The sequence below is a fragment of the Lissotriton vulgaris genome, chromosome 7 (assembly GCF_964263255.1).
Source record: "Lissotriton vulgaris chromosome 7, aLisVul1.2, whole genome shotgun sequence".
Lineage (NCBI taxonomy): Eukaryota > Metazoa > Chordata > Amphibia > Caudata > Salamandridae > Lissotriton > Lissotriton vulgaris.
Genome location: NC_141695.1, coordinates 1,198,426,167 through 1,198,450,346, shown reverse-complemented (window position 1 = coordinate 1,198,450,346; position 24,180 = coordinate 1,198,426,167). Strand labels below are relative to the sequence as shown.

Here is a 24,180-nt window from a genome sequence, read left to right as displayed (position 1 = left end):
CACTTTGCATAAAGATATATATATATATATATATATATATATATATATATATATATATATATATATATATATATATATTCACACGATCTTCAAACCTCCACATGCAGCGGCGAAAGAAGAGGCAGACCCCACGTTATCCGGGAAAGATGTTATTTATTCCAAATGCCTTTCAAAAATGCAACGTTTCGAGTACTGGCGTTCTCTTGTTCACACCTGCGCGTGCATTGGAGGCATTGTATGGCACGAAGAGCTTTGATATATATATATATATATATATATATATATATATATATATATATATATACATATATATATATATATATAAACTCCAGCCTGTCCCTCAATGCACTTTCCGTGCGGACAAGAACGGGACACCAAATGACGCCACAGCCAGACTTCAGGTGCTTTCACTCGTGGTACATTTTATTCGTGCATGCAGGGTGCAAAGCCTCGTCAAACGCGTTTCGGGCACCGGCTGTGCCCTTGCTCACTGACAATTCGCCATGGTTACTCCACCAATATAAATACAACAGTGTAACAAATGCGCGCCAACCTCGCAGTCTAACAATCAACAGAAATAAAGGACTTGTACCATTAAATGCTTCACTGAATACATGGAATGGTCCCACCATATTGGAACGGTGTATATAACATAGCCCAATATAAACATAACACATTAACATCAACATAGACATACCTAAACAAACGTAAAACGATCATCGATCATAAAAACGTTTAAAATTGCATTATATACATTGCATTAGTTAGGTTGTTGATGTCATATAAAGAAATGTAAAAAATGTAAAAATGTCTATCGGATGGTGGGAATAAAACCATAATACACTAAAAGCAAGGTTTCATGATCCGTTCACTGGCATAAATTGGAATGCCTATGTTTGAAAGTTAGTCCCATTAAAAATATATAAAACCTATAACACTGTACAAATACGATGTGTTGACATAGCGCTATGCGTGTGGATTGCGATGTCTACAATGATGATTTTTGGTTTTAACTAGTGCAACATTACAACAATAAAGTGTTAATGTGCTGAAATATGAAAATTCAATTGTAAACATAAGACCTGTGCAAACTTAGCCATGCAATATAGGAAAAGTGCATAGTGCAAAATGTAAACAGAATATATGTAACTATAGGACTTTCCAGAACGGTGCCAAAATGCAATAGTATTGAAAAACCATGTTAATGTGTTGACTCTCATATGATCATCTGATATAGGGCTACTTGCATTTAACATAAAGATATCCTAATGCACAAATGCGTTTTAGTACAAGTGAAGTCTGAACATATGACGCGAGTGTTAACATAGTAGACATGTTGTATCCATATATGTATATGATCACGGTGGAGAACGCAATTGTTAAGAAGCTTGCAGAGAAGAAGACACTCCTTATCAGATAGCATGATAAGAAGTGAAAAGTGCATAGTGTGATATGTAAACAATAATATTGTAATTAAAAACATCAAATATGTAACAGTACATTTTAATTCATAGGATTATCAACCTGCCCTCATAGGGTGGGGACTAGTGACTAATGGTAAATGTATGTAAAAATGTGTAGTCAGATACTTTCCTTAGTATGAACTCCAAGCCTGGAGTCTAAATGCCCAAATTACAGATTAAAGAAAGTTGTTGAGATCCTCCCCCATGTCGAGGCCCCCAGGAGTCTTACTATTGAGTTTGATAATGTATCTAGACTCTAACTGACGTAGACTCTTGTCTATGTCACCTCCCCTTTTCGACTGCTCTACTGCATCAATAACAAAGAATTGCAAATTAGTTAAATCTTTGTTATGAGTAGTGGCAAAGTGTCAGGCTACAGGATATGTTAAATCCGTGTTAACAATAGCCCTTATGTGCTGCAGAATGCGAACGTGGGCTGGGTGTTTCGTGCTTCCCACGTACATTAGATTGCAAGTACACTGCAGCACATATACTGCGTTCTCTGTACGACACGTGAAATGGGCCCTGAGGGGAACCGGTGTTTTTTTCAAATGGGGTGGTGTAGGTAGTAGTGTTAACCCCAAATGTGCAGGCCCGGCAGGAACTACACTTAAAGAAACCATTTTTAGGGGACAGCCAGTTCTTTCCTTTATATATATATATATATATATATATATATATATATATATATATATATATATATATATATATATATATATATATATATATATATATATATATATATATATATATATATATATATATATATATTTATATATATATATACACACTTTAATCCGATAAAGCAATAATTAAAACCTAGAGCCACATGCATCAAACTTTGTAATTGCAATTTCTAAATTGCGATTATTAAGGAAGCGCAATTTAGGAATCACAATTGCTTATGCATGTAGGAATCACAAAAACAATTGTGATTGCTACACATTCCTTAATTACGACTCGCAAATTGCGAATCGCAATTAAGGAAGTGCTTCCAATTCATTCCTATGGGTGTAATGGCCCATATGAATGAATGGGAATTGCCTGCGCAATTTGCGAGTACCAAATAGGTTCTCGCAAATTACACATCCAATTTCAACTGTGCAAGGGTGCCAAAGGGACAACCTGATACATCCCTGAAATTGCCATGTTACCACAAGTTGCACACACACACATGCCCCAAGGGCATGTATGTGTGCAACATGGAACTTTGAAAAATGCACTTTTGTGCATTTTTCAAAGTTCTCGCAAATTACCTTCAAGTTTGAATGTATGGTAATTTGATTTTCTTAATTGTAAAATCACAAATTCTTTTGGGTTAATGCATTGCATTTAGGGAATCGCAATTTGTGATTCCCCAAATGCAATTGCAATTTAAGTAATCGCAAATTTAGCGTTTACTTAAATTGCGATTTTTGCATTTGGGACGATGCATTCTAAATGCAAAAATACTGGTTGCAGAGGGGCAGATTCTGAGAATCTACCCCTTTGCGACTGGTATTTTGAATGATGCATGTGGCTCCTAGTACGTACAACCATATAAAAACATATATTGCACAACACAGAAAGGAAGAACTGTGTCAGACCAACAGACCAAAAAAGATATCTTTTAACATGCGCACTTCTACTTTATATATCACTTCTATTTTATAAAGCTTATTTTTCATGCAATGACCAGTGCGGGGAGAAAACGTCACAATATTTTGGGTGAAACAGCCTCTCCAGGTATGGGTGAGGCAATATTTTGCCTGGGCAAGCTCAAAAGACATAGGGCCATATGTATCAACATCCTGATTTGCAATTCCCAAATAGAAATTTTTTAGAAATCGCTATTTGAGAATTGCAAATAGGGATGTATGTAAAAAATGGCAATTTTTTAGCGATCTCTTAATATTCTTTAATTGCGATTAGCAAATTGCGAATCTCAATTAAGGAATACTTTCCCATTCATTCTATGGGCCAGGAGGCCCATAGGAATGAATGGGAAGTTATTCTCAATTTGCGATACACAATTTGAGAATCGCAAATTGAGAATAATTTCAAGGGTGCAGGGTGTCAAAAGGACACCCTGATGCACCCCTGAAATAAGCATGGGTGCACATGTGGTGCACATACATGCCCTAAGGGCATGTATGTGCTTCACATTGCACTTTGAAAAATGCAAAAAAGTGCATTTTTCAAAGAAATCGCAAATTACCACCAACTTGAAGTTGGTGGTAATTTGCGATTCCTTAAGCCAAATTGCACTTTTTTGGTGCTTCTTACATTGCATTCTTACATTGCATTTAAGGAATCGCAAAATTTGTGATTCATTAAATGCTATCGCAAAATACGGAATCACAAATTTTGTGATTCCTTATTTTGCCTTAATACATACCATTTGGCAAAATTGCATTCGCGAATGCAATTTTGCTTCATACAAATGGCCCATATAAGCTTATCTTCTTCAAGCACGTCTGTGACGTCATTTTGATTCGCGCTTGCATCTGCCATTTGCTTTTGAGCCTGAAAGCACTCTCAGGGATGGAGTTAGAGTTCTCAAACCATGTACTGTGTGGGCACCGGAGGTGAGCAATGAGGTAACGGAAAGGCAACTGTGGCAGGTCTGCTCCACCTTGGCTGGAAGTGAGGGAAGGGTTTCAGAGTGCCTATATTCTACTTTTCATGACATCTCTGTCTTCTTAATTCCTCACATCAGGCAGCAATCCATGTTTCTTGCTGTGTGGAACACTGATCGTTGCTGTTCACTCAATCAAGAACCTCACGAGTTCGGCTGGTAAGATTCTTTACTTTTGTTTAAAAAAAACTCATGCTTATGGCAATTTTTTCTCTTACACAGGGGCTGTGGGTGGAGCAACAAGAATCCCTTCCTTTATCCTACTTTCATTTGCATGAGTTGTGTGTTTGTGAATGGAAAAGGAATTATGGGAAGGAATGATTGACTTTGCTGGCTTTGGCCCGACTGACATGTTCCCTCTGAGGTCTATGTGACAGATTCTTGAGCCTAGAAATATGTTCTCTAGAGAAATCACCTAATTCCAAGGTCCTTGTTTCTTTGTAACATTCTCCACGAGGCGGTTCCCCCTATTTACGTACGTCTTCATTAGTTCAATAGAAAATACTTACAGCTCACGTGCAAAATAATTTCCAGCCAGTGGTGCCATGGGTCCTAATTAGGGGTTTATGAGATTGTGTTATTTATTCGTGAAATTTAGTGGAAATTCAGAAAAACAATACTTTTAGCACAAAATGTGGTTTGCTGGTATCTTGGTTGACTCTTTTCATGCAAGGAAATACCTGAAGTAGTGGGTCTACAGCACTGATTGTGCCACCAGCATAAGAAGCACTTTAAAGATATCTCAGGCCTGCCACTGTGGGGCCTGTATGTGCAGTTTACACTGCCATTTCGACTTTGCATTTGAAACTCCTTGCCAAGCCTTAGACTCCCATGTTATTAGATACATGTCACAGGTAAGGAAGACACTAGTTAGTCCATAGAGCAGCGTGCTGTGTAATCAGAAGTTAGGACATGTACTTTTAAGTTTCACTTGTCCTGGTAGTGAAAAACAACCACATTCATTTCCCACCACTGTGAGGCTTACCCCTCTCATAGGTTAACATTGAGAATTCCTTATGCACTTATAAGCTGTCATTCCTGATTGAGAAGGAGTAGATCTGTCATGTTTCATATCATTGGAATGGTAATGATAAATCGTATACTGGTAAAGTTGAAGTTATCATTGCCCTTTTAGAAATGGCAGTTTAAAAAGATGGCATTTTTCAGTTCTTAACCCTGTGTGTCTGCATGCTGTCTCCAATACACGTCTGGGGTGGGTGACAGCTGGACTTTGTGCCTTTCCTTTAGACAGCCACACACAAAGGGAGCTTAGGCGTGACTGAGTGGCAATCCACATCCTGATGGGTCCTCCTCTGTAGGATGGGAGAAGGGAGCAGACACTTTGCCTGGTCAATTGGAAGTTGATCCAGGTGCTTGCTCCAGTGGAACCGATGCATCTTCTGCTGCATGAGCAGAATCGACGCAGAGCTGCTGTTGCAGGAGCAGAACTGGAGCATTGCACTGGGAACTTGCATTGTGACCGGGAACAAAGTAATTTTCTCAGCGAACATTGCATGGCTCCAGTATCTGGCCCGTGCTCCATTGCGGTCGACCTGAACTCTTGACTTTGCCCCGGTCCGGCACGAGCCGATAACCCTATAGGCACTTATTGCTTCTAAGCGTTATTTTTCACTTTAATCTTTAAACACTAATAACTTGACCTCTACATATTAGATTTTTGTTGTTTTGGTCTTGTTTTATTTATAAAATCTTAATCAATTTTTGTAACCTGGTGTGGAGTATTTTTGTGGTGCTGTCACTGTGTTACTGCTTGAAGTGTTGCACAAATACGTTAATGCAAACAAACAATGTGGACAAGTCCTTAGTAGGTTTTTTGGTCATAGTTCATGACCTGTACCTTCTTCGGGGAGCGCAAACAACAAATGGTTGTTTTAGGAAACCCCTCACCCAACTACCTAGTAGGTGGCATACTTCATCATCGGGGCCCAGCTGGATTACTGAGTGCAATCCAGCTGTGCTTCAACGCCTAAACTACAGCAGAGCTGGTTATTGTGTGAAGAGTGAAAAAGTGCTATGTGAAGTGAAATTATATGATAAAAATGTCTCTAGGAGATGCCCTTTTCAAAGTTTTAAAGGAAGGGTCTTAGGACATAGGTAAAAACATCGTCTGGATATGTATAAGGTTTTAAAATGCACTTCTATATCCCTGTGAAAGCGTAGTTCTACTAGTTTCAGCCTTCAGGTGTGCTCAAGAGGCTTTCTTCAGGGCCAAATGTAAGTGTGTGGCCAAAAAAGGAATTATAAGGCCACTCTAGTGTAGATATCAGCACATGCCCTAAAGTGCGCTGTGAGTGTGGTGGGATCTTGTTACTTTCAGATCCTGTACGAGGAGTACCTGTAAAATAAAAATGCACTGCAACATTTCCATTTATTTAGACATATCATGCGTGTCTTACTTAAATAGCGCTCCTCCATGCGAAGAGTAGTGGGCATATTGCTAGGAAAACTGTAAAGATGGCATCATGCATGTGACATGGTGAGTGCATACATGATGGCTATCTGAAAAATAACCAAGCGTGGCTACAATGTGCCCGGGTGGTGCACATTTAAATGCAAATAAGCGATAAAAGCACCTCAAGTCTGTTATTAGATTATGCTCGTTAAGCAATGGCGGAATATTTGTAAGGTTCAAATGTTTCGCGTTATGGCACATTGGTGAGGATTAAAATTAAGTATCTAGTGGTTGCGCGTGATTTTGTTCCAGAGAACACATTCAAAACAGAAAGACGGACGGGACGCACTGAGTCACGGCATGAAAAGCAGCCTCACTTTGACTCTGTTTGAAAAACGCCACATGGATCCCATCATACAATGCTATACCCAATTCGGATCCTGAAAAGGAGTGGAAAGCCGAGACAACTGTTGCGGTAATGAAATTCCTTGCATCGCGGCTCCTGCGTATTGAAAATGAGCGCTTGTACTCACGTTTGTCTGGGGCTAGATATCATTGTAACCTACATTGTGCACCGGATCCCGCCGTTATGCCGTATGTGGAGAGTCTTACTGTTACTATTAGGAGGACGGAGGGAGTGGTCACGTCCCCACATCTTCACGTGATCGGAAGCCCCAACATCCCTCAAGAACTAGAGTGCTCTGTATTGTGTTCCATGGAACATTGTCATTGAGGCCATTGGTGTGAGTTGAGAGCCTATAAACCCAACGTTGCTCTTTTTCCAAAAGTAGGTTTTGCAGGTTTCCAGTTTAGGTCATGTCATTGGTGGTGTGTCCTGCAGTTACGAAATGTTCGGTTAGTTTTGTGGTATTCCGATTACATTGGATGTTGCTCCTATGTTTGCATATTCTGGTCTTTATCTTCCGGCTGGTCATGCCCACGTATCTGAGTTGACACAATACAGAGAAAATAATCACTTTTCAGTATACACTAGTGATAAGCAGCCTCACTTGACTCTGTTTGAAAAACGCCACATGGATCCCATCATACAATGCTATACCCAATTCAGACCCTGAAAAGGAGTGGAAAGCTGAGACAACTGTTGTGGTAATGAAATTCCTAACATCGCGGCTCCTGCGTATTGAAAACGGGCACTTGTACTCACGTTTGTCTGGGGCTAGATATCATTGTAACCTACGTTGTGGACCGGATCCTCCAGTATGCGGTGTGTGGATGCAACAACCTCTCAATCTGTACCACCCTTGTCATTTTTATCTAAAGGGTATAGACTCAGCTGATGGTGTTTATGTGGAACCCAGCCACCTCACTCATCGGGAGCTGGCCAAGAGGTCTAATCATTGGATAGTACAAATAGATTAAGAACCAACAGTGCCATCTAACAGGTTCGAAAACAACCCCACATCTGCGCTACCCCCATTCTGATTGACCTTTTGATCCAAGTCTCTAAAATATCGTACCGCATTCCACCAGGCTCTCCAGGTTGGGGGGAAGGCCTGGGGCCAAAGCTTACAGATCTCCCTTCTTGCAAAAAGGACAAGGTAGAATACCAATTTACTCTCAGGCTCGAGAACCCCAACAAACCATCAGGTTTCAATATAATACCAAAAATAATAATAGAGGGGCTTACCTCAACCTCCATGCCCAACACATCAGACAAGGTCTTACCCACACTGCCCCAAAACTCTTGAATCAGGGGGCAAGCCGCAAAAATGTGAACATCATCCGCATTCGGAACTCAACATCTCGTGCAGTTAGCCTCTCCACCTCCCCTTATTTTGGCATGCTTCAAGGGCAACCAGTATATCCTGTGCAGTGTGAAAAAAAATGTGCCTGAGTGCAGCAGATTTAATTAGTGGATATAAAATTTCCAAAGATACTTGCCATAACATTTCCAGGTCTTCACTCGGCAAGCACTTCCCCCAGACCAGTTATGGGCACTCCATTTTCTTATCTGCTGCCACAAGAAGATGCTGGTACCACCGGCCTACTTTCTTGTTTTTAACTGTTGGATCTTGCAGCTCATCTTCCATGGAGGTATCCTCGGGAATTAACCTACTTAGGCTTTTACACCATGAAGAGATTTGGTACAATTTAAATCTAGGAAGAGCTCCACTAGTAAGGTTCCACCAAACTTCCCAAGGATGACAGGTGTTCCCATCCATTATATTCTTCCAATGTAGGACTTCAGCCTCTTTTAATGGCTGAGATACAGTGTCTATAAGGCATTCCGGAGTTCCTGGAGAGTCCTACACTGGAGCCCAATCACTATAATACGGCAATCCTAAACCAGCTCGACACTCAGTCCATAGCTTAGCCGTCATATATAGAGTCTTAAGCCTGATCTTTTCAAAGTATTTGGGGGGTCCAAATTTGTACATAAAACCTACCTCATCCATATCTGAAAGCATGGCTTTAAACACACTACCAATCAGGGAGCTATCTGGTTCCAAAAGTAGCATCCTGCAGTTTTTTAATTGATATGCCAAACAATACAACAGATGGTCCGGCAGATCCAAACCAACCTAAACCAGCTTTCGCCTGACCTTCTTTCAGGATAGCCTAATCCCTTTACTTGCCCTTATAAACAAGGAGATCTTACCCTGTATCTTCAGAAGAGCAGTTTTGTCGAATTCCAGGGGAATATTATTTAAAAAGTAGGCAAATTTGGGAAGAACACACATTTTAATCAAATTAGCTCTCCCGTAATAGGATAAAGGTAGAATCTTCCATCTCTTCAGTAAAAGCTCCACCTCCCTCGAGACTTTATCTCAGTTTGTTTTGGGGATCTTTCCTACATCCTGGGTTACTATCACTTCCAAGTACTTTAGTTCTTTAGAGAGCCTGACACCCTGTGCTGGGGTATTCCAAGCTATGATCTCGGTTTTATCACTGTTAACTTGATAACCTGACACTTCCCCAAAAGATTGTACTTCAGCCATTAGCTCAGATAACGTAGGATTAACGTTAGAGGAAAATAAAATAAGATTGTCTGCATATAATGCAATCTTCCTGGTAAACCCATTGATTTTGAAAGGAGTGATATTGTCATTCTGCCTTAAACTCCTAGCCAGGGGCTCGATGTACAGATCAAAGAGGATGGGTGATAATAGGCACCCTTGCCTTGTCCAACGCTGTATCGGGGCCGCTGCAGTGAGATTACCATTAACCAAGATATGTGCCCGGGGAGAATTATATATATTTTTAAGAACTTCCCTAAAGTTGACTCCAAAACCAAAAGCCTTTAGAGTGTTATTAAGGTAATGCCAATTAACTTGGTCAAAAGCTTTTGCAGCATCAACCGTAATAATAGAAAGGGGGACCCCTAATGTTGTTGCCAAGTCAACTGAGCCTATTAAGGTATACACCAGGTCCAGCATCTGCCTACCCGGTGGAAACTCCTTTTGGTCTTGATGAATAATTGACCCCACTATCTTATTGAGCCAAGATCTTATAATCACAGTTTAGTAGTGATATAGGGAGATAAGATTGAAACTGAGTTTGGTCAATGCCCGGCTTCAGGATTAGCGTTATGACATTCTCATTCCAGGAATCTGGCAGTGGAGAGTTCCCTCTGAGGATCTTATTATACAACCTCAACCAGATCGGAATTATTTCATCAGATATTAACGCATAAACCTCTATTGGGATTGCATCTGGACTTACTGCTCTCCCTTTCTTGGGTTTATTTCAAATTACAAGTATTTCACACTCCTCTATATCTTGGGTCAAGATTGCTTGGCTCACTAGATCCAGTTTTGGTAGTTGTTGTTGAGACAGCCACTGATCAATAACCTCATCCTCAACTGATATCTCCTCCCTGTACAAGCCTTGAAAAAACTCCACAAATGCTTTCTCAATATCCCATTTTTCCTCCACCACTTTGGCTCCTAACTTGATCTTATTAATAAAGTTACTGGACCTATCAGATCTACTTTTCATAGCAAGTAATTTGCCACAGATCTCCCCCTGATCAAAATCACTCATCTTGCTTGCCTCCCACTTTTGGAGCATTTTTGGTTTTGAGCCTAAACCTCATCTGTAGATCCTCTACCCTAGCTGCAAGGGTTTTTTCTCCACCACGGGCATCTTCCCCTTTTTATAGGGCTGTCTCTGCCGACTCTAGCTGCTTTTATAGATCTTCAATCTCGCTTTTTTCCAATCTAGCCCAGACGATAACTGCCCCCTTTAAAGACCCCCTAAGCCAAGCCTTAAAGTTGTCCCACACTATGTGAAGAGGGGCCAACTCCAGATAGTGTTGGAAAAAAGTAGTTGTCTCTTTCTTTAGTAACTCAGGGGTTGAAGGTTGCAAAAGAAATCTTCTGTTCAAGGTCCACCTCCTCAAGATATGCCCTGAAGGAAGATCCAGTTTTAACACCATAGCACCATGATCTGAGATGTGGATCGGCTGATATCTAATTAATCTTACTGAATCTAATTCAGAGAGATCAATAAATATGTAATCAATTCTTGAGTAGTGATGGTTCTTTTTACTATAGAAAGAATATTCTCTCACCTCTCCCATTTTTTTCGTCCAAACATCACAGAGGTTAAAAAATGTTAACATCGTTGCTAAATACGCTTTTACGCGGGGCACCACAATTTGTGTTCTGGGGGAGGATCTAATAGGCTATTATCAAGCAGAACATTAAAATCACCTCCTAAAATTAAGGGGGCTTCAAAATTCACCACGGCTGAACAAAAGTTATTCAAAGGGTCAATATCATCCTCGTTAGGGCCATATTGATTGGCTAGAGTATATTTAATACCGTGGCACCTCACCTCCGCTATTGCCCACCTTCCTCTATTATCTATCTGTGACTTAATAAGCTCCACTTCTGCATTTATTTTAATAATTATAACTACTCCCTTTGAACAACATTATTGGTCAGAGGCTATTACCTTCCCCACCCATCTTAGCTTCTCAAACAAAGCCCTACATTCTGACTGTAGCAGGTGTGTCTCTTGAAGCATAAGAATCTTAGCCGGATTATCTTTAAGACATTGCAAAACCAGACGCTGCCTTCTCCTAATTCCTAATTAGAACCTCAAGGGACGCTTCCCCAGGTCTACCCCCTTTCATAATCCTTGTTCTTCCCCAGACTGAATCTACAGATAAAAATTAAGTCATATGAAGGATATCTTTTTTTTTCCAATGCTCCCCACCCCCCACCCACACACGTGTAACACCCCATCACCCTCCCATTCCACCCTAGGGAACCCTCCCTGACTGTTCCTTGGCAAATACATTCTGCCAATTTGGGTCCAGGCCCACTAACCTCAAAAGAAAAAAGGAATCTTTTCTGCTGAACTCCCTTCACTGATCCCCATGCTTCACTTTCATTTAGCTGCTGATTTTTATGTAACAAAAAATTGTCCACCTCTTCTGGTGATCTAAAATTATACATCTTATTATCAAGCATGACTTTCAGGAAGGCAGGAAATCTGAATTGGACTTGCGCGCCTAATTCTTTTAGTGAGTCTATCCGCTTGCCAAGTTCCCATCTTCTATCCTCAGTGATACAACAGATATCAGATCTTATTCTACAAGTTGAACCTTGTAGCTGAATAGATTTGAACTTCAACGCAGCCCCAAGTAGTTGTTCCTTCAGGGAATACGATTGGATATACACCAAGATTTTCCTTGGTTTCTTACGAATCTCGGCCTCCCAGACAGGCTTCGAGGCAACCTGGGGAAATGCTTTAGTCAGAATATCAATAACAAAAGCCCTACTGTTATCCCCTCCAGACCTTCTGCTAAATCCAGAATCCTCATGTTGTTCCTTCTGGAGTTATTTACAAGTCTCTCCAGTCTTTCAGAAAGGTTTCTCTCTCTTTCCTTTAGCCTACTTAATTCTAAGGTATTCCCTTTCACATCTAACGTAAGCTCACCCATCTTATTCTCCATCTCCTCCATACGATGCGTTAATGCAGCAATGCTTTCCTCTAGATTAGTACATGTGTCTTGGATCTTTTTCTGGTTTACTGCAGAAGTGGAAAAACGCTCCTTTATTTCAACTGTGCCAGCATCTCCTGAATTAAGTCTGAACCGTGTGTTGTGATCGCCTGGCCCCTGTCAGGAATTTCATTCCTCTTGTCCCTACCGCTCAGATCCATATCTCTCCCAGCTGAAGGACTGGCCTCAGAAAGAACTGCAAACCTAATTGGTGTGAAACCGGCCACTCTTTGTGGCTTGATGTTCTGGACCAGGGCTGCTCCCTGCTTCTCAACTTCCTTGTTACCCTGCATGTTCAATTTAAAGTAAGACCATAAAGACGGGGTCCCCCTAGCTGGACGCTGAGTAGATTTCTTCTTCCTCTCCTTAATAGGAGTCAGTTTGCCCTCCTTGCCGGCCTTATCAGGCCGACTCCTGAGTTTTTGGCTTGTTAAGGACTCTGCTAGGGGGTATAGATTGACACTGAGAAACATCTTTCCCTAAGAAGGTACTTGATCTTAATTGGTATCTTTTGCCCTGAATAGCCTCACCGGCAGGGGTTGAACCGGCCAGAATACCAGAACTATAATTCTGTTGCCCCAAAAGGCCCTTTTTAAATGGCTGAATCTTCCCCCCACACTGCTGAGGAGCTAACTCCATGGACCTAACTCCTCTCCTGTGTGCTGGATTATACCTAAGCTCATCCTCCTTAACCTCTAAAGGTGATTGCATATGTCTAAGCAGCGAGGTTTCCAAAAAACTAGGGGATCAGCACAATCCTCTGTAGGAGGCCAACTTGTTCTCCTTACGCTTACTGATAAACAGCACGCATAATGTGTATAGACCTTTCCTAAGGATATCTGGTAACAAGGAATTGGCTCAGTGGGCTCGGAGCAGTGGAAACGACTCACCAACCACTCTAGCGGCCCTGAGACAGGCAAAAGCTGGTCCACCACACATCAGGTTTATTGAGAGAGGGCAAGGAAACTAAAGAAGTGAAGAGAGGGGGAGAAGAGGGGGAATCATAAGTACCAAAAGCTGGTTCAATTACCTCTAACCCACAGTAAAACAGCTTATATAAGCTACTTAGGGCTCTTAAAACACTCCCCTCCTATTGTAGTAAACTAGAGCTTAAGCTGAGTCTTGTCTCCTCCTGCTGCATATATGTAGCGACACCCTTCCAGCATCTGTAATTTAGCCCCCCTTTTCAGGGAATAAACAGTAACAATAACAAACTTTGACAGTCCGTAGCTTGGACTCAGACTCATACCCAGTTTCCAAGTTTAATTCGCTTGAGGTCCAGCGATAGCGCTTCTCCCCTATGATGTCCTGCACAGAAACACCCACAGTCCTCAGTTCCAAAGTCCCAGGCGCAGACTCTCCAATGTGTGCCACAGCCCCCCACGTGCCGCCTGAGAGATCAGCGGCCCGACTAATTTAACACAGCCCAAGCCAAACAAAACAACATTATTGAGATCGTGATATGCAGGGCTATGGAGTAATTACAAACGACATTAGGGCAGCGTTAGCCCCTGTGCAGTGACTGTCATACCATTAGGTACCTAGTAAAAAATCTTAAGGCATAATCAGAACCATAGGGAATGGTGGTGATTAGAGAAAGATTATTGTGAATTCTTAGTAAGAGTTCCACCTCGGACGTACGTATCATTAGGAGATTTAATCTTGCAGAGTAATATAGCATGTGTATATGGGATCTTTTAGATAGGTCTGTCATCTAAGTGGGCCTATCAACTAGCACCTAGCACCTATATCACTAGTGTATACTGAAAAGTGATTATTTTCTCTGTATTGTGTCAACTCAGATACGTGGGCATGACCAGCCGGAAGATAAAGACCAGGATATGCGAACATAGGAGCAACATCCGATGTAATCGGAATACCACGAAACTAACCGAACATTTCGTAACTGCAGGGCACACCACCAATGACATGACCTGGATGGTCATTGAACAACTAGATGCACAAACTGGAAACCTGCCAGACCTACTTTTGGAAAAAGAGCAACGTTGGGTTTATAGGCTCTCAACTCACACCAATGGCCTCAATGACAACGTTCCATGGAACACAATACAGAGCACTCTAGTTCTTGAGGGATGTTGGGGCTCCCGATCACGTGAAGATGTGGGGACGTGACCACTCCCTCCGTCCTCCTAATAGTAACAGTAAGACTCTCCACATACCGCATAACGGCGGGATCCTGTCCACAATGTAGGTTACAATGATATCTAGCCCCAGACAAACATGAGTACAAGCGCTTGTTTTCAATACGCAGGAGCCGCGATGCAAGGAATTTCATTACCGCAACAGTTGTCTCGGCTTTCCACTCCTTTTCAGGATCCGAATTGACTATAGCATTGTATGATGGGATCCATGTGGCGTTTTTCAAACAGAGTCAAAGTGAGGCTGCTTTTCATGTCGTGAGTAAGTGCGTCCCGTCCGTCTTTCTGTGTTGAATGTGTTCTCTGGAACAAAATCACGCGCAACCACTAGATACATAATTTTATTCCTCACCAATGTGCCATAGCGCGAAACATTTGAACCTTACAAATTTTCCACCATTGCTTAACACGCATAATCTAATAACAGACTTGAGGTGCCTTTATCGCTGATTTGCATTTAAATATGCACCACCCGGGCACATTGTAGCCACGCTTGGTTATTTTTCACATAGCTATCATGCATGCACTCACCATGTCACATGCATGATGCCATATTTACAGTTTCCCTATGCCCAGTATTATTCGCATGGATGAGCGCTATTTAAGTAAAACACGCATGATATGTCTAAATAAATGGAAATGTCACCGTGTATTTTTCTTTTACAGGTACAGGATCTGTAAGTAACAAGATCCCACCTCACTCACAGCGCACTTTAGGGCGAATGCTGATATCTACACTAGAGTGGCCTTATATTTCTTTTTTTGGTAACACACTTAGATTTGGTCCTGAAGAAAGCCTCTGGAGCACACCTGAAGGCTGAAACTAGTAGACCTACGCTTTCACAGGGATATAGAGGTACATTTAAAAACTTCGTACATATCCCGACGATGTTTTTACCTATGTCCTAGGACCCTTCCATTAAAACTTTAAAAGGGCATCTCCTAGAGACATTTTTACCACAATATTTCACTTCACATAGCACTTTTCCACTCTTCACAGGCAATCATGATAAATTGAGCACTTAACCCACCAGTCAGTTTAGTAGTAGCCATATTTGGAATGAATTGGAACCTCAGCTTCCTGGATTCAATGTGCCTGTGCTTTAATGATAACTATGCCCCTCTTTCAATCATAATAGGCACAATCTGATTCTCTTTAGAATATAGCAGTTCAGCCCTAAATGTGTGGTTCTAGCAAAGAAAAGAAGGGAAAACTGTGTTTGTTTCTCTGTTACAGTTAAGAGCTGTATTATTGGTTATATACAAGCAGATCATAACGGTTTGCCAATGTTGCTCATTTTAGTTTTCATTTTTGGTCCGTGAGCCAATATGTATTGTAGCTCTAGAAGCAGTGTAGGGGCAGGTCGTTAAGATTGTTGAGTGCTTACACTCCAAGCACTATATGAGGATTTGTTGCACTTGGCCTTCATCATGTGCAACTATGTTGTGGGTTCCAGGAGCAACGGCCCCAGTCTAAGAGGATATCTAGACATGCAACGGAGGCAATGCATGGATGCTTTAGCAGGATAAACAAGGATGATTTTCTGTAGAGGACGGGGTTGTGGGGATGTTACCTAACCATTCAAGCTGATCTGAGAGTGTCCTGAACTGGGAACATGGAAAGACCCACATGGACTCTGTTAGAAATGGGAATCTCTAGTTGGCAATAGTTTGCACCTTTGGCCAAGTAGGGACCCTTATTCCTAGTCAGGGTAAGGATGATACACTTTCAAAAGGGGTTTAGATGGCTGAAAATACATTTTACACTCCCTCCTGTCTGTCCCCCAATCAACCCCAACTTTCGCTATTCATCAGGAACTGGGGATGGGTTACGTGACTGACTTGGTGAGATTGGCTCCATTGGTCTGCTGGATAAAAACTTGGCTTAACCCAGAATTAACGTTGAACCACCAGATTTTAAGGGACTGTGTTGTTTTAGATAAAGCCAGTAATGTCCAGCGGTTGTCGTATGTCAAGGGTATGTTCACTAAACTAGGGCATCCAGACATTTATAATGCCCTGGAAGGGATCAAGAAAACGGATCTAAAATGGGTGAAATCGCATTTTTTGAATAAACAGAAGCTGGAATGGGAGGATCAGGAAATAAAAAAATCTTTGGTCCTAGTCTAATGGTCCTGGTCTCATTTGAACAATCCAGCCTGAACTGCAATGCCCCTTCCTCCTTAAGCTGGAACACAAGCAAATCCAAACTGGTTTTGCCCTATTTAGACTGGTGAGTGAGGCCTAGCTTTAGTCCCTTGGCACAGTGGGTACAAGACCCATATATGGGAATGCACATTGCATTCAGGGCGTTGCACTGCGGGGAACAATTGTAATACCTATAATGCTCAAATTAATCTCAGCCACTGCGAATCACTCAGGCTGCATCCCAGTCCATCTTTTTTGGCCACCTTGCCACCTCAAACGAGAATTAAACATATGCAAATTAGATTTGTTTTTGCTCCAATAGGAACAGTTAAGTCCGAATTGCCAGGCCAGGTCCTTTCCAGATAGGAACACAATTAACTGCAGACTGGTTTTGGCTTAGTTAGGGCTCGTCAGTGAGCAGAAACCAGTCTAGGGTTGCATGTGTTCCCATGTGTAGAGGATCTTGTTTGACAGCTTCTGATGGACCAAGGCTGATTGGCACATGGCTGGTCTCAATCTAGAGTGGCATAGTGGGTACAAAATGATGGAGTGGATGGTTGAGATTAATTCAAGCACACCTTCCATCACTTTATTGTTTGTGGGAATCCTTTCTCTGCTCTCATGGCAGATTACCTACTTGCAGGTCGAACCTTCTCAGTCCTGATGTTTAACCCCAGCTCCAAAAGAGAGTGGCATGATTCCATGATTCTTACACTTGGTGTAATTCTTCGTGGCAAGACTGTCCTTAGTATTTGCAGGGCCTCAGGATCCATGGTGATGGAAGACATCCCATAATACTCCCAGGGGAGAAGAATTCATTTCAGACAAATCTCAGCAGGTTCAAGTCTACAGCCCAATATGCACTATCATTTGGAGGGTCTTTGTAGAGGGTGGGAGCTCACATGCCTGCATAAGAAAATAATTTTTTGTGGGCAGGAGATCCATACTGAAATTCTATAGAATCCTCTCAGTTATCCCTCTATTGAGAAACGTTGTTTACAGAATAAAGCACCCCCCCCCCTCCATAGGTGGTACTGAGGGAATTTCCAAAATGTATCCTGGCACTTGGCAAGACAGGTGTGTTAAAATAAGAATGATGATGGGACAACTCTTTTGCTCTTCTTTTGTGCATGATTGGGGGGGGGGGGGGGATCACAAATCACTTTCCTGTCATTCCCTCCTCTGCTCTTGGGCATCACAGGGATGGTGCACTTGGGCATCTCAGTGATGATAGAGGCCAAAACCATCCTTCCACTCCTTTAGAAAGGTATGGAAGTTCTGTGGACACTCGAGCAGCTTGTAGTTGCCACGGTGCATAAAACACATGCAACTGAGAATTGCCTCCACCACCATTGGGCACAGTAGGGAAGATTCTGGGCTGAAACTGCCCTCCTGGCCTTTTCTCGTGGCAAGTGTGGTATGTGGACCCCAGGCCTCCATAAACCTCAAGTGAGAATTATTGTAACTCTTTTGTGTTAATGTGCTGCGCAGAACTGATGCATGCTCAATGCCCAGTTTGTATTCGGGGTATATCTTGAACGTAAGTCCACATCTAGAATGAGAAAGGAATGTGACTCGTCACAACAAAGCAGGGGTCACTTATGGATGAACAGGAGAGCTAGCAGTTCCCGTCATTGGACACAGAAGCCTACAACGTAATGCATGAGTGAAAGTATGTGCTGGTAAAGTGTGTCCCTCACTCCTCTGCCACACTTCTGTAGCCTTCGAAGGGTGGTCCTGCGCCACTTCTGTTGAATAACACATTTCTATATTCCAGCATTGAAAAAGAAACTGTGGTCACAGGAACAGCCCTAGTGCATCCAAGCTTGGCACCAAATCCAGAAGGAGGAGGTCTATCTCAGTGTTGGAACAACATCGCCAACAAGTGTTTCCTAGAAAGTAATCAAGGCATGCCAATTGGAACAGAGATCAACTGTATTTTTAAACTTACAATTTGAAATGTGATCCATGGAGCCATGTTGGAAAATAGAGGGGCAAATCTTTGTGGAATTATAACACAGAGCACCTCTTATGCATGTGCCTGTTCTTAGAAGGGCAGCACTTGCGACGTTCCACACTGTACCATTTTCTGCAGGTGCCACCAGAAGAAAACCTGTTACCTTTCCTAAAAAGTTGCCTATCTGCTTCATCCATCCACTGGCACTCTGATGTGAAAGTGAGGGTCCATTTACAGGCACTACATCCAGCATCTGACTAAATATGTACTCACAGGAGAGGACAGAGTAAGTACATACGAGTCTGGCTGTGCAGGATGTGTAGTGCAGCAGAGCTGGTCGCAAAGATGTAGTAGAAATGGTGACTGTGGAGGATTGGGAGGTGCAGTGGCTGTAGAGGATGGCGTTGATGTACTACCTTGTATCAATGATGAAGTAGATTTGGTACAGGAGCACCAAAAAATGTAGATGGCATAGAGCCTTTGATGGGATGGTACAGTGTGCTCAGATTCTCACTGTCTTCCTTTTGGTTATTTTCCCAAGCTCATTACATCTCTCTCGAGTCAGACACATATGGATATTTTGAGAAGAAATCAGAGAGCAGTGACTTCTCTTCTGAAACAGTCACTGACTGGGAGGAGGTGAGTGTCACCCGATAAGATAATGTAAAATTAACACATGATAAAGGCTTTTGACCTCCAAAAGGTCAAACCGGGGTTACTAGTTGCAGATGTCACAGCTTGGACCCTGAGATATTGGAGGATAGATAACCATCTGCTCTTGGCTACTAACTTGACAGAGGTTTACTCTGCTGTTAAATATTTGCACTTAATTTTGGAATGATGTCTTTATAAGATGTTATATTTGTATCTCCAACCAATGCTAAATATTATCTTTATGGGTGTAAGAGCTGCATGTTTATGAGCTGCAAGAATGATATCTTCATATGATGCTAAATTTGGTCTGCTTGGATCCTTGATTTGTATTCTCATACGAGGCTAGAGTTGTGTGTTGATGGAATGCTACAGTTGAGTCTCACTTGGTTGTTAAGTTGTATCACATGGGATTCTAGAGTTGGATCCTCACATGATCTTTGGATTCTGTCATTGAATGATACTTAGGTGTATCATCCTGGGACTCTAGAATGGTATCTTCAAAAATTGTTGGAGTTGCATCTTTAATTAATAATAGAGTTTTAAGTAGATTGGATGTTAGAGTAGTGCCCTCAACTGATAGTAGACATTGGTTTTCCGATGATGTTAAAGTTGTATCTTCATGCACTGATGTATTTTGAGCTTTATGGAATGCTAGAGTTGGATTTCCATGTTAGACTATGCACTGATATTCAGTAGATGGTAGATTCAGATCTTTGCAGGAGGCTACAGCTGGATGAACTGGGATGCTCTAGTCGATCATCCTCAGATTCTTTCATGGATCTTTATTTGGACCTTCGTGCTTTACTAGAGTTGTATTTTCTTGTGGAGCTAGATTTAGATCTTTGTAGGATGCTATATTTCTCTATTTGAAGGATCCTAAAGTTGGATTTTCAGACAATGCTAGAATTTTCTCCTGATGGGTTGTTGGAGATGCATCTTTAAACGATCCCAGAGTTTGAGCTTCAAATTATCCTAAATTGGTCTCGAGGGTATGCTAGAGTTTCATTTTAGTGGCATTCCAGACTTAAATGTAGTGGCCTTTTGTCAGCCACTAACCTTGTCTCCTCTGTGGAGTGGTGATTTATCATTGGTGAAGTAGTGGGAATAGTAGCTATTTGTTGCTTGTTTATTTACTTATCTTTAATGTAATGGCCACTCACTGAAGGAGTGACCTCTGATCATTGATTATGTGCTCACTCATTTTTGATGAAGAGGTGACAATTATCAAGGCTGTGGTCTCTAAATAATGCCTTTTTCTAATGCAGGAGTTGGAGTTAGAGCTGGATGGAGCACGAGCCCTGCGCCTTCTGTGCTATGAGCGAACTGAGAAGACACTGTGCAAAAGCAGGGTCATCGGAAGGACTGAAATACCGGTAATAAGGGTTGCTGAGGCAGAGTCAGTCACATGGCAGGTCTCAAGCGTATGCCTTTGAAAGGTTGATGGGGCAGATTCATTTGTATATACGGCAGATAACACTGGGACAGACAGTCACTAATTAAACCCCAGCCTTTGCAAGTGCCGGGAAGGAATCAGTTACATGTAAAGTCAGTACCCTTGAAAGGCTGATATGGATAGAGGTACTGTCGATTTCATCTGGATGATTCCTGTAAGGGGTCAGTTGGACATGGGTAGTTTTAGTTACATGTCAGATGCCAGCATTTGACAGACTTAAGCGACTGTGTCACATTCAGTTGTATATCGGTTAATACCTTTGATGGGCATGATTGGAGTAAAGCATGTACTTGTGCTAATGAAAGGCCCAGAGACCTAAGACAAGGCCAGCTACATGCCAAGCTCTCCCTGTCCATCTCAAGTATTATTCCCATCAAAGTATGCCATATCAGAGCTAGCCACCCCACCACAATGGTATCAGATTAAAATTTTTAAACATTAAAACACCGCATTGAGAAAATCTTAAAATGGTCGCCTTCAGTAGTAAACTGTTGAAGTCTCATCTAAAATGAATGATCATTTCCACAGTAATGGGCTCAGATTGGTGGAGAATGGTATGAGAGCAGCATACAATAGAGCAAGAAGGGAGATATTATAAAGATGTGTGCAGTACAGGATGAAGAGAAGACACATGGTAGTGATAGCTTATTGTAAACATTTACAAAATCTATCTCTACAGAATGGAGAGAGACAGATGCATTTAAATATTTCCTGGGATATAAATATTGTAGATAAGTGAAATATGAATAGAAAATGTTGCACTTGTTTTTTAAAGTATCTCAGTTGCTTTTTTTGCAAGAAGTCCCTTCTGTTTTTATAAAAGCTATTCACTAGGGCTAATTATTTTGTTTTTTTGTTAAAAGGTAGCAATCGTGAGACTTATCTACTAGCAATTACTGCATTACTACAATCTCAACTATTTAAATAGTTACTAGTTTGTTAACATTACCAAAGCATTTCTAACTTTTGTTAAGACTGATGAGTTATTTAACATAAATGTTTTAAAGTCTGGCTTTTTTTTAAAAAAGCAATACATACCTCTGAAATGACGATTGATTGTTAAATGACACAAAGAATGTTTTATATTTTCCACATCCTCAAGGTTTTCAAATGTTAAAATAAATAAATAACAGTAGATTGTGTTAAAAACATTTAGGCAAATAAACATAACTGTGGTTATACATTTACATCCACTTTAAAAAAAAAGGTAGATTTGCTTTCACACATTTCCTAATCAGCTTGGATAACTTCAGTCCATACAAAGTTTATTGTGTAGATTACTTAAAACGATGGCAATATAAAACATTTAAAAGACATGTTATACAGTCAGTCAAAATCACTTTATTCGTTTATTCAAAACGATAAAAGCATGTTAAAATACCCACACATAGAACTAGGAATTACAATAATCCATCATAGATAAAATACATGTGTAAAATTTCAACAATAACATTTAGAATGCATATTATAAAAGGGAGAGTCAATTTAAACTCTAAAAATGTGATACCACCTATATCCAATTTAATAAAATTAAAATAAAATAAAGTGGAATATTACAAAATTATTAAATAGATGTGCATAGAGAAAAGTCGAAACCCATGCTTTTCATATTACCTTCTTTTCCTTACTCTGACTGCTGCTTCTAAAAAACTGGCAATATTAAAAATTTCCCAAGGGCTATTCATCATCTGCAGTTAGGTAAGAGCCGGCCTAACCTGCAGGAAACCTTTATACTTTAAAATTGGGAAAATAAAATGCTTGGGAATCTGCAAGTAATAGTCGCAAAACATGACAAAATGCAAGGGATCTTGCCTTGAGAAGTTATCACAAGGGCATGGTCCCAGATCCTCTATCTTACTCCAGCCCAAAGGTTCGGCTAATAAAAAATGTAAAAGTTTAAACCTCAAACTTGTCAACAGAAAACGATGATATGGATTGTTAACTAAGGCCAGATAAGGTTCCATTAAATAAGAGGTTTTTAAAATCTGGTGAGCATGGGTGGTTGGTTTCGATAATTCAGTGGCCTCTCTTTCTGCGGAAGCTAAACGTAAGAACAAGGTCTTGGCCTACACCAGATCTTTTTTACATATACTGTCAGGGTTATCAAAAACCTCTGGGCGACCAAGCATCCTTGTTATACCATTCACATGTCTCAACCATGGGATATTGCTAGCCCTATCTAGTGCCATACAATCTCGGATAATATCTTGATTTAACACTAACTCCGGATTACACCAGATCGAAATCCATTTAAGAAGAGGGGACATTTTAATTAGATCAGCCACGTAGCCAATACCCAATTTCTCATGAATTATGTACGAAGATGTAGATTGGGGGACTGAAAGCAGGCTTCTTAAAAATTTATTTTCCACAGTTTGAAGCTCTATGCAATTTTTGTAACCCCAAACATAAGAGCCATAATTCGCAATGGACAAAAGAAAATGGTGGGTCCTTGCAATACCCTCTAGTAAAACTGGCACATAGTGCCCAAGGATAAAACTCAAGGTGTACAGGCGGCTTTGGTTACGTTTAGGGTAATTTGGCTATTTAAAATCTATTATAGGTAAACCAGTTTGAATTTTATGTGAAAGGAGTAAAAATAGTTTAAATCCACTACACATTGGATTAAATACATAACAAATGTTAAAACTCAATTACAAAGAGGTCAGACTTTGCAATGCCTAATGTCTGTGGTGCAGGAACTAAGAGTTATCAATCCGCTTGGATAACTTTACATAGAGTTTGGATTAATTGTTAAAAAGTTCTGGATAACTTTTTCACAAATTATCTTAGCGGTTCTTTATATTGATTCATGCTAAACGTTTCAATAGAAGGCATTCACATTCAATTTTGGGTCTGTGTTCACAGGGAAATAAAATGCAATTAAAATTTGGCACAACCCAGAGTTTTCCATTTTTGTAGTAGAAATGCTTCCTCAAGCTTGATAAATACATCAAACAGGTAGGACAATTGTAACAGCATTTCATACTTCCTTAAACATGCATGGCATGTGAAGCACGATAATGTAAGCTTCCCTCAAATTTATGGGAAGGGAGTGTACAGAAAAAAAGGCTAAATCAAGAACCTAAAAACACAACTTAGCAAACGGTGACAGGGAAATGGGGCAACTAAAATTGATCTATAAAACAGACGTGTACTAAAGATATACAAAATGTAATTGTGTAGGGCCTGGTGTTGAAGAGGTACAACAGTGTAAACCTGGTGTTCAAGGCTGATGGTGTAGTATCAGATTCTTTTTATCTCAGATGTGATAAAGCCATTGGTGGATATGGATAGGGTGGTTCTTGCATGTGTATCTTGGTAGGCCATTGTATGTTGGGC

General features: G+C 40.9%; 1 protein-coding gene across 1 annotated transcript in view; it reads left to right on the top strand.

The window, feature by feature from the left end:
• The window catches only part of LOC147703161 (active breakpoint cluster region-related protein-like), a 372,854-nt gene that overhangs the window by 173,170 nt on the left and 175,504 nt on the right, over positions 1–24,180 (top strand). Inside the window, exons 14-16 of the mRNA XM_086931703.1 lie at positions 4,162–4,239; positions 19,273–19,370; positions 20,651–20,758. Coding sequence (XP_086787829.1) covers positions 4,162–4,239; positions 19,273–19,370; positions 20,651–20,758 — 284 coding nt within the window. The remainder of the gene's footprint in view (positions 1–4,161; positions 4,240–19,272; positions 19,371–20,650; positions 20,759–24,180) is intronic.